At 34.5% G+C, this 12010-nt stretch overlaps 1 protein-coding gene across 1 annotated transcript in view; it reads left to right on the plus strand.

Annotated features, from left to right (window-relative positions):
* The window catches only part of LOC115884555, a 173375-nt gene extending 162460 nt beyond the window's left edge, over positions 1-10915 (plus strand). Inside the window, exons 8-13 of the mRNA XM_030903176.1 lie at positions 2120-2251; positions 2307-2482; positions 5493-5626; positions 5699-5838; positions 7265-7491; positions 10193-10915. Coding sequence (XP_030759036.1) covers positions 2120-2251; positions 2307-2482; positions 5493-5626; positions 5699-5838; positions 7265-7491; positions 10193-10534 — 1151 coding nt within the window. The 3' untranslated portion in view covers positions 10535-10915. The remainder of the gene's footprint in view (positions 1-2119; positions 2252-2306; positions 2483-5492; positions 5627-5698; positions 5839-7264; positions 7492-10192) is intronic.
* Positions 10916-12010: the final 1095 nt, after the last annotated feature.

A 12010-nucleotide genomic window follows, 5' to 3' on the forward strand; every position in this document is an offset into this window, starting at 1 on the left:
GATTTAATCACACTGTATATTTAAAAATATGTATTTTTTAAAATACATTTTTACATTATGGTCTCTTAATATATCTTAAAATGGTTTGTAGTTAAGGATTCTGCTCTAATATATTCAAGAAAATAATAGTTATTTGTGTGACTAGTGCAAAAAGGACATATTTATTGCACGACGCATGCGTTTTAGAGCTGCAATCATGCTGAGTGCAACAAATATCCTTTTTGCACATGTTGCACACAACATTTTTTCTACTATCGAATTGAAATTCCTATTTAAACATTAAAAAGTTTTTACAGTAATTCACAGAATAATATTACCACTAACGATGACACTATAAACAAATATTTTTATTAGACGACTACCAACAGGTATGGTAGGCTATTAAGATCGGTAAAAAAAAATTTTTTTAATTTCACTCAAAATGAGTAATTTGAGTCATAAATGACCTAAGTACAAAGTATTTTCAGGGTGTCTGTCCGTATGTCTGTCACCAATTGTCCGTTTGTCCGTCCGTCTGATTTTAACCAAATTTTGCACAAAAATACTGTGGCACTCTTTGAATAAGAAGACTAAGAAAGGAGCATAATGCTATCCATGTATTCATGCATGGTGGGCGAAAAAAGCACTCTAGGGTGGGGATACTTGACAGTTCTGTTTGACGATTCATTTGACACATTTGAATTTGATTTGAAATTTTGTGGATTTGTCAGTCTTTACGGAGCTTATTTTATGTTATTTATTATTTATTCTACTACTGATAGTTGTATAAAGGTAGTAAATCTAGATGGAAATTGTGGCAGAACTTAAATTAACAGTGACACTATCGCGATTTATCGAAAAAGACTCTAAAATAGTTGGTTGTGTAGCGTGCGGTAGATCTCGGCAAAAATTGAGTGAAATAATGGAACAACTTTTCGCTAGTAAGTGACTATATAATATACATACGTGTAGTAAACCGATCATTTATGAAATTCACTTAAATTAACTAAATTATATATTTTTCTTGCATTTTAGCTTTTATTTACTACTTGTCAAAGATCAGATGTCAAAGAATTTTGATACGTTAATTTGACTTACTTACGTCAGTAGCGTATCGGATGTTTATGTTAATAAATACTTATTATAACTTATCTATTTTTATTAGAATTATATATTTTTATAACAATTTTAATAACTACCAACATTTATTCACAACGTAAAATAAAATAACAAATTATTGAGTCTACCCCACGTCTACCCTACATCATAGTTTTACATTTTTTAAATAAAATTAGAACGGCACTGATAAACCGGAATTTAAGTCGGCCATATTTGAGGCCCATCGCGGTGTACCTAAGATTTTTGATATGCTCCTTCCTTAGTCTTCTTATTCAAAGGTGGCACTCGAAAATCTTTAAGCCATTAGTTTTTGGTGGGGGTGGGGGTTGGTAAGAGGGTATGAGAGGGGGTTAAAAATTTTAAAAAATGGTAACTCCTAAATTACAGTAGCTAGCGAAACGCGGTTTACTAACGGTTAATTTAAGATTAGGAATAATATTTGCAACAAAATTTTTAATAACATCAAAATCAGTTAAAGTCGCAGTTTTTGAGATAATTGAAACTAAAAGAACAGCCTACCAACTTTTTATTAACATATTTTAGTATGGGCGGCTATACGTGCCTCCCGGCGCCAATTTTTTTTAATACCTTCTGTTTGAGTTGATTTTAATTTTAATGTCGCAGTTTAAATAATTCACTAAGGTAATTGATCGACAAACTTCATTTCCAGTAGTCTTTTGAATTTTATTCTCATTTCTACTCGTAGAGGGGTTTCGGGTTCTTTTTCTTCACTTAAAACTCTTGACAAATTTTTACAAAAAATTACAATTTTTTTTTCTTTAGTTAAACTGTCGTTAATAATGCCAAAGTTTTTTTCGCACTAATGCAAAAAATAAGTTATTTTTTGCACTGGTATAAAAAATTTGACTTTTAATACAGTAGGTAGTGTAAAAAATAGAACTACTTTTTGCACGATCGTAGAAAAAGTTTTTTTTATCTGCTAAATCTAGGTATAATAATCTAATACTACTAAGTTAAATTAAAGGATTTTAAGTTTACTAATAGATTTAATGTATTTCAGAACCATCAGCCGGTGCAGGATCAGGAGAAAACACACTCCCAGTGGAATTTGAGACGTCCCAAGATCCCAATCTCAATAATCTGACCAAGACTGCTGACGTAAACTGTGATAAAACAGGAACCTGTTATGATGGTAAATTATTTTTTAATACTTTAAGAACATTTTTATTTTTATTATTCTTTTTTAGTGGCGGTAAATTGTAAAGACACCAAAATCGCCGTTTCTGTAAGGACAAACAAACCATTCAACGGAAGGATTTATGCTTTAGGTAGATCGGAAACTTGTAACGTTGACGTCATCAACAGCGACCTTTTTAGGCTGGATTTGACTATGACTGGCCAGGATTGCAACACCCAATCAGTGGTAAGAATCCAACTAAAGATATGTTTGTATTATTGCGAAAATTGGAAATATCAATTTTTTACGCATTTACCACAATAATAATTGATTTCATCCAGGTATAGTTATTCTCACATAACGTGGTATCAATACCACCATCATCAGTATCACATAGCCGTCACTGTCCACTGCTTGACATAAGCCAACAAGTTGGTTACCAACTTTCAAAATAAAAATTAGAGGACGAGAGGGTAAAAAAGAGGCACAGGTGAAACATTTTTTGAAACCTTGCCCAAATGTCTAGAATTTCCCAAAAAGTTATGTCATTAGTATGCTGTTGATCATAGATAAAAGACTTAGGTATAATATTAAACTGTTGATGGTCTTTCTTACTTTCTTAACAATATTTATACTCTTTTTCATAACATGAGCCAACAATAAGTAAACATAAAATAGTTAAACATGTTTAAAGCTTCCACAATACTTCTTTTACATAAATATTTCTTCGATTTCCTTTCTGTACAAACGAGTGGGAGTAGCGAAAGACATAAATTAACAATTTTGTAAAGCATTGTGGCGATAGACGAACATTTTTTTAGATTTTGAGTTTGGTATGTAAAAAAGAGGACTTTTTCAATACGCGAGAGAAAAGAGGACAGTGAGATAAAAAAGAGGACTGTCCTCTGGAATGGAGAACTGTTGGCAACCCTGCATAAGCGTCCCCTAAGATCCTCCATGTCTTACGGTTCTGGATCAAGTTGAGGTTGGCGACCACTATGGTAAAATCTTCCCTATGTTGGGCTCGATGTATTAAAGTATTCCCGTTTGAAATATTTGTCCAATCTCGTATATTTCGAAGCCACGATTTCTTCTTCCTTCCTAAGCCGCGCTTTCCGTCGATTTTACCTTGAAGTATTAGCTGAAGCTGTTTGTATTCTTCGTGTCTCATTATATGCCCGAGGTAAGCGGTTTTCCTTATTTTTGTTGTGTTGACTAAGTGGGTACGGGTGTTCATTCTGGTCAGTACTTCCAAATTTGTTGTTCTAGTGGTCCAGCTTATACGTAGCACTCGCCTATAAAGCCACATTTCGAATGCCTCCACCATCCTGAGGTCCTCCTGTTTTAGGGTCCAAGTTTCGCACCCGTATAGCAACAAAGGCCAAACGTAGCACTTGAGTGTTCTCAACGCGGGTTGCAGAGTACGCTTCGCATCTTAACGAATCCTGCACGAGCGATGTCTATTCTCCTTTTAATCTCTATAGAGTGGTCGAGCTGACTGTTTATTTCCCTGTCCAGGTAACAGTACTTTTGTACATTATGTTAAGTGGTGTTATTAACAACAATGTCCAATTGAGGGTGATCTTGAGAGGTCCGAGAAAACACCATAGTTTTGGTCTTAGATGCGTTTACCTCCAAACCCATTCTGGTACTGTGCTCTGTTAGGATGTTCATCAGAATCTGTAGCTGTTCTTTAGACTGTCCGATCACTACGGTGTCATCTGCGTAACGGAGGTTGTTAATCACTATTCCATTTAGTTTAGCTCCTTCAGCTCGATCTTCCAACGATTGTTTGATTATGTACTCCGAGTACACATTAAATAACAATGGGGAGAGGAGGCAGGCTGACGTACCCCTCTTTGGATATCTACGTAAGTGTTTCCAGTTGATGTTCGGACGCATCCCTTATGGTTCCAGTATATATTACGAAATACATTATTTTTAGTGTCATTATCCAATTCCTAGCAATTCTTTTTATATCGTTTGTGGCCTACTTCTATTTCGTCTGTTTTTCCCGTGGCCGCCATTCCACTACTATTTTAGTCCACCTGTCGTTTGATGTTCTCGCCATATGGCCTGCCCATCTCTATTTCATTCTGGATATGTTCTAGTGTTCAATTAGGTCTTTAACTTAGTTCTTCTGATGGTATTATTGGGTATTTTGCCTTTTTGATTATTGGTGATGGTGATTTTTTTACAAGCATGGTCTCTGGTCTTCTCTTAAATTTTCTGCTGACTTTTTGGATATGTCAGTAATTCCGCTCGATATATGATATTGGTATATTCCTCAATAAGTGCCCGTACCCACGTGAGCTCTAAAATTAACTAAAATTTAATGCCTCTATTTGAGAAAAAAGTTTTTGTAGACTCAAAATCATAGCAGGCCAATCAAATTAGAGGGGTCACATGGCAAAAAGTGTTAGAAAGCTAATTATTGTTTTAATTGGTCCATTTGATGTCAAATAGAAGTTTCCTAGGTTTGCACGGAGCCAAGAGGCCCACAAGATTCTTCGACTCTTTTAATATTTTCGCCTATAGCTCCTAAACGTTGCGTTTTAGCGCACATTCCACTACTAGGCAATTTAAAGAGAATTAAATTCTGCGTGAATGAGTACCTACAAATGAGTACAAATTCATTCAATTCGGTTCAGTAGTATGGCTAAAATCGAAAGTTGAAGAATGCTGATATTTAGCCACTTTGCAGAAAATGCATTAGAGTAACATTCAATCGTCCGTCACATGGAAAAAATTCAAGTTACAAAAAATACAACTAAAGTTAGTAAAAAGATCCGGTAATTCCCGGTACTTTCAAAACCGGTTCTGAACTCTAATTTGGAGTATTAATTAGGGTTTTTGAAATCGGAGCTGTTTTTCGGAACCTGGAATTTCGGTACCATGTCTCTAAGGAAACGGGATTTTCCGGTTTCGTCGGTACTTTCGGTACTGCTGAAAGCAATGCAAAGTATCATGTTTGCGAGGTGGTGAAATGATTCACCGTCAAGAAGTTATAGAGAATATAAATGCCGAACCGACATTATAACTATTCTATATTAAAGAACTGCTGCTCGCAACTTTGTATCACAGTCACTGTGCGATCTAGCACGTAAGATTACAAATTCGGACAATTTCGCGCGTTTTTATAATTGGCGTGTGTCTGTATTCACTGTCACAGTTTAAAGTGATTTTACTCGAACTCAGTAAAGATAGCATTATAGCTTATCAGAACAAAATAGTGAATTCGAATTACTTGTTTCAGACGGGAGTATACAGTAATACAGTAGTACTCCAGCACCACAGCGTTGTCATGACCAAAGCTGACAAAATCTACAAAGTAAAATGCACATACGACATGTCTTCGAAGAACATCACTTTCGGAATGATGCCTATCAGGTATAACTTGATTTTTTTTTCCAAATAAACGATATTTAACTAATTTCTCCATCGTTATTTTCATGATAACAGAGATCCAGAAATGATCAGCATCACTTCTGCTCCTGAAGCACCACCACCAAAGATCCGCATCCTGGACAGCCTGAACAGAGAAGTGGAAACGGTGAGAATTGGGGACAAGCTCACTTTCAGAATCGAAATTCCAGAAGATAGTAAGTACCTATTTAACATTTTTAAAGAAACTTTTGAAATATAGGCGATACCAATTAAACTTTTACTTACGTAATGAGGGCGCGATTTTTAAATTCATTGTTACCAACCATGGACGTATTCAGGGTCGGGCTGATAATTTAACTGAACGGGAATTTAGATTTCCCGCTGGGGATTCAGATGGTAGCTCTGCTGTAAAATATGTCAAGTTGCCACATTTATTTATTTTTATTTACTGACATTGTCATTCGTTTTAACACTTTAATTTTGTATGACGAGTTTTCAAACGTTGTTCTTTTTAGAACATCTTTTAGTGCGAAGTGGTACAAAATAGCTTAATATCTAGTCGTTGCAAAAATCTTATCGCAATCTTATTAGAATATTTTGAACGGGAAAGCGATAGTAATAGCCCTTTATGTCCCATAAATGCTGTTAAGGAGGTGAGTTTGGTTGATGTAAATAATAACTGTTTATATATTTATAATTAATTTATTTTTGTTTCCTAAAATATTTTGATTAAAAGAAAATATGTAAAAGTGGGCAACGCTGTACCGGTCAAGCTTAATCATGTGACTAAAAGTTTATTTGGTATGAACTGTATGTATAGGATTTCCAACGGTAACATGCCAGACAAAGAACATTAGGTGGCTTTGATAAAAATTCCCTCAGAACTTTTTTCCACTAAATACGACAATTGAAATCTTGGTAGTTAGTGGTCAAAATTGAAATGATAGGAAATATCTCACAAGTAAATCCGTAAAATTTGCCAAAAATGGTCTTAGTTGGCTTAGAAATGTCGATTAATGACATTCACCATATAACTTCACATATAAAATGAGAGAGATCTTCATTTTCAAGCCAAGTGTGATGTCGTTTTTTTCGATCGTATTGTATATTCGTTTTTAAAAGAAAAATGGTCAACTTTAAGATGTTTTTACATAGCCTATTGTATTTTTCATTTTTCCTAACAACCAAAAACGAACAAAAAACTAAGTGCCAGACCGCTAAAGTTTTCCTTCTAGAAATACCTTTCGGTTGCAAGTTTTCCACAAAGTTTTCCCAGTAAAAGTTTGTTTGAAAGGAAAATTGCGAGTTTTAGTTCGAAGTTGAGGTTTTTAAAACTAACATAAAACTCGGTTTACCAGAATTTCCTACCTATTTAGAAAAATGAAAAATCAAAGTGAAAAAAAAAACAAAATTCTCTCAAAATATGAAATTTTAAGGATTAAGTAAGTATATTTTAAGGATTAAAGTAAAGGATTTTAAGTTAATGTCTCCTAGTTAATACCAGTTCCTTCCACTATTCTGAAACTATTCATGACTGACTACCTGAATATAAATCCGAACTACCTGAATATGAATCCGATAATAAAACTGATTTGGTTTGGTTTGGTTTCTTATCTTAAATTTATTTTTTTTTCTTTCTAGCACCTTACGGTATTTTTGCCAGAAGCTGCGTGGCTATGGCCAAAGACTCCAAGAGCATCTTCCAGATAATCGACGACGAGGGATGTCCCGTAGATCCCAGCATCTTCCCCGCTTTCAACCTGGACGGCAATGCTCTCCAATCCATCTACGAAGCCTTCAGATTCACCGAATCTTACGGTGTGATCTTCCAGTGCAACGTCAAATATTGCCTAGGACCTTGTGAACCTGTAAGTACTCGCTTATACAAACATCCATTAAAAATACAGGGTGGGCCACTGAAAACTTACAATGGCTATAATTTTTAAACCAAAAAAGATATCAAAAAAATAAAAAATACCGTTTCTATGATATCAAAGGGGAATACATATGACGTATTTTTTGAACCACCCCGACCTACCCCTTAGGCGGCACCCCTACTCACTTGAAAATCTTAAATGGCAATACCCGACTTGTGGCGCCTTTTTGGAAAGCCCATGAAAAATGCTAAACGACGATCATAACGTTTTTAGGGTGAAATTGAAAAACTACCCCTTACACGAAAAATTAGGTGGACATTAATGAAAAAAGTAATTTTTTCAGCATATGTTATAATTTGGGACCCAGCTAAATGAGGCAAACGAGGCATTTTTTAAACCACCCCGACCCACCCCTAGGTGCCATCCCCTCACTTCTAATCTCATCAATGCCATTTTTAAATGTAGATAATAAAAAAGGCAACACAAAGATGTTTTTACAGCCTAATTTTGCGATAACGCAAATTCTTCCTTATCATCTATTTTTTTACTTTCAACAAACAGGAATCTTAAACCGGCATATCTTTGCGATTTTGCACTGTCTTCTATCGATTTTCGATCGTTTGCAAATTTGGTGGTATTTTAAACGTTTATTTGATTCGCTTTTTTGAAAGAAAAATGGTTTATACTGTGGAAGAAAGAATTCAAATAGTTTTTCTTTATGGTGCTGAAGGTATGTGTTATTTGAGAACGGCACGTGCTTTCAATGAGAGAAATCCGGACAAAAACGTAAGTCACGTTTATGTTAGAGATTTGATTTTAAAGTTTCAAGAAACTGGGTCGGTCAAAAATAAAACAAGGACAGGGCCCAGGGTACTGAATGAAGAAATGCAGATGGAAGTTATTGGTCAGGTATCGGTCAATCCAGAAGCATCAACACGCCAGTTGGCATCAATCACAGGTATACCTCGAACATCTGTCAGGAGAGTATTGAAAATGCACAAATTCCATCCCTACAAAATGAAGATTCTGCAGGAACTTGGCGACGACGATCCAGATAGAAGAATTCAGTTCTGTGAACTAATGACGGAGGAAATTCGAAGGGAACCTTCACTTATTAAAAATATTTGTTTTAGTGATGAGTGCTCTTTTTTAAACGGAATTGTGAATAAGCAGAACTGCAGATACTGGAGCGATGAGAATCCACATATTGTTATTGAAGGACACACCCAACATCCCTAAAAGCTCAATGTTTGGTGCGGAATACTAGGCGATAAAATTATAGGTCCATTTTTCATCGACTGGAAATTTGACTGGTGATGCTTATGTGGAAATGCTGAACAATTTGATAGAGCCAGCCATTGTAAATGAGGTTGAAAATCAAAGAGATTTGGAAGGAAATTTAACTCTTAATGAAGACCTCATACACTTTCATCAAGATGGAGCCCCTCCGCATTATTCTATTGTCACAAGGCGGTGGTTGGATAGATATTATCCAAAGCAATGGATTGGCAGAAGGGGTCCAATCGAGTGGCCGCCAAGGTCACCTGATCTCATTCCTTTAGACTTTTTCTTGTGGGGTTACACTAAATCCATAGTCTACAAAAAAAAACCAGGTTCGTTGCAAGAATTGCGGCAGAGGATAACTGAAGCATGTCGAAATATTCCGAGAGAGACTTTCCAAAAAGTGAGAGAATTTGAAAATCGTTTGTATTTTTGTATGGAACAAAACGGCTGTCATTTTGAGCAATTGTTGAGAAGACAGAAGTTGAAATCTGTATGACCATCGTTTAGCAATTTCAATTAGCTTTCCAAAGAAGTGTCACAAGTGGGGTATCGCTATCTTGAGATTAGAAGTGAGTAGGTGGCACCTAGGGGTGGGTCGGGGTGGTTTGAAAAATACCTCATTTGCCTCATTAAGCTGGGTCCCAATTTGTAACTTATGCTGAAAAAATCACTTTTTTCATTAATGTCCACCTAACTTTTCGTGTAAGGGGTAGTTTTTAAATTTCACCCTAAAAACTTTATGATCATCGTTTAGCATTTTTCATGGGCTTTCCAAAAAGGCGCCACAAGTGGGGTGTTGCCATTTAAGATTTTCAAGTGAGTAGGGGTGCCGCCTAAGGGGTAGGTCAGGGTGGTTAAAAAATACGTCATATGTATTCCCCCTCGATATTATAGAAACGGTATTTTTTGTTTTTTTGATATCTTTTTTGGTTTAAGAATTATAGCCATTGTAAATTTTCAGTGGCCCACCGTGTATATCCATTGAGAGAGTGGTGCCAATGTTTAATTTAACATTTTTTCAAATACTCTACACCACATCCCCTTGAAAGTCCTATAACTTTTTAAATTATTTTCAGAATTTGTGCATTTTCAGAATTCAGTATGTAAAACTGTGTAGAATGTTAGCATCCTGAGTTGTTTTTGGCTGATCATTATACAAGTAAAAACAAAAGTTACTTTTTGACTCTTCAAAACTGTGTTAGGTGTTTTGATTTCTTTTTTTAAACAGTGTTTATGACAATCGACAATCAACACGTAAAAACAAATCTTAAAAATTTACGTGAGGAATCTCCCCACAAGAGATGACACATGTTTTTTGGAACACCCTGTATTAATATAAAAAGAAAAACAATTTTATTAAAAAAATTTAGACATAAAAAACTTTATTTATTTGATATTTTTTCTTCAGGCTGTTTGTGAATGGGGCAGAGACTCTCTAGAATCCTGGGGCAGAAGGAAGAGAAGCGTCCAAAATCAAACCGAAGAGGAGAAAGAAGAAGATATGACCCTTAGCCAGGAAATCCTAGTTTTGGACTTGGGTGATTTCGAACAATCCGACTTCTTGAAGAGCGATCCCAACAGCGCAGATTTTGGAAAAGACAAAACCGTCACCATTGTCGAACCTTGCCCGACTAAAACGTCAGTTTTAGCGTTAGGAGTGACATGCGCTCTATTAGTACTGCTCTATATCACGACCTTATTCTGTTACTATATGAAGAAATGGCTAAACCCATCGAAAAGATTCGCTTGAATTCGAACTAGCATTTGCCGTCCTAATTAAGGCTTATTACTATACGAAATACCCCCGTACGTATTGGATTAAAGTACTTACCGATCAACCCGGGTATTTTCCCAGTTTTTAGTACCTTTTTAGAAAAATAAGAAAAGGTAATCATGTGGCAATAAGTACTATAAAGCAACGTATTCATTTTTAAGGATATTTTAGTAATAAAACCAATATATTTAACACATTTTAGTTCTGAGTAGCATTTTCTTCCGTTGTATATAAATAAAAAAAATTAAATGCTACTTGGTATATAACTATATTTTTTTGTGATATTTCACACAACAGCTTCGTATTGGATAAAAAAAAACGAAGATTGTTGTGTAAAAATCAGAAAATATGGGGTCACAAGAGCCCCATTAAAACAAGACTAGCAACAATTTTAAAGACAATTCTTCGGGCACAGGTGATGGGTTTCTTGATATGGTGATGGGATTTTGAAACTGCTCTCGCAAAAAATATTATTTAAAAATTTTACCGTTACAGAAAGATTTTTTTTTCTTTTTCTTAAGATAGTAGACAAAAGAGTACCTACACTTTTGTGTTCTATCTTAAAATGTTAAATCCTATTGATTTCAGGTCAATAAAAATTTGTAACGGTAAGATATTCGAGGCTTTGCTTATATGTATGTCATCCGCTATAAAATTTTCATTTTTAAGTTATTTAAATTATTTATTTATATCGACTCACTATATTAAATGCACTAGGTCATAATTCTTAAGAATGTATATATAACATATTTCATTAGATTTATTACATAAGCTTAACATAAAATATATTTTTTGTAATAGAAAACAAATTTCTAATAAAACACTCTATCGAAATTCGTATTTTTATTTATTAAACCTAATCATATACAGGGTGTCCCAATTAAGATCGATACAAGCCAATATCTTGATTGTGTGTTGAGCGATATTTTTCATTTTTGGCTGGAGGCTGTATGGCTATAAGACGTACATTTTGCCCAGGATAAGAAATACGATACCTCATAGACGTACGTTTTAATGGGGTTGGATATTTTTCGAGGCAAGAGTAAACTACCCTTAGGACAGTATTTATTTCAAATCTGATAAATTATATTGAATCCTCCTTACCTAAGATAGTTAAGTTCTAATTTTTATAAATATTGATACAGGGGTTGTCATTAAAATAAGACATTTTTATTTTTATTATTATGTTTTTAAGTACTTACAACGCCACTGGATAAACTATATTATAATTATATCTAATTATCAATTAATAATCGATTTAAGTTTGGTCGAAGATATTGACTTTTAGTTCGTTATAGTTTTATAAATCTTTGTTTAGAGCATATTTTTCAAAGTTAATAGTGATTGTTTTAAATAACTATTTGGATTTTTTTAAATATTCCTCAATAAAACGAATAAAAATCATATTTCAGATTCCATTGAAAACTGGATTTTTAAATTATTTTGTAACTC

Source organism: Sitophilus oryzae, unplaced genomic scaffold (assembly GCF_002938485.1).
Source record: "Sitophilus oryzae breed Bouriz unplaced genomic scaffold, Soryzae_2.0 scaffold_302_pilon_pilon, whole genome shotgun sequence".
NCBI lineage: Eukaryota > Metazoa > Arthropoda > Insecta > Coleoptera > Curculionidae > Sitophilus > Sitophilus oryzae.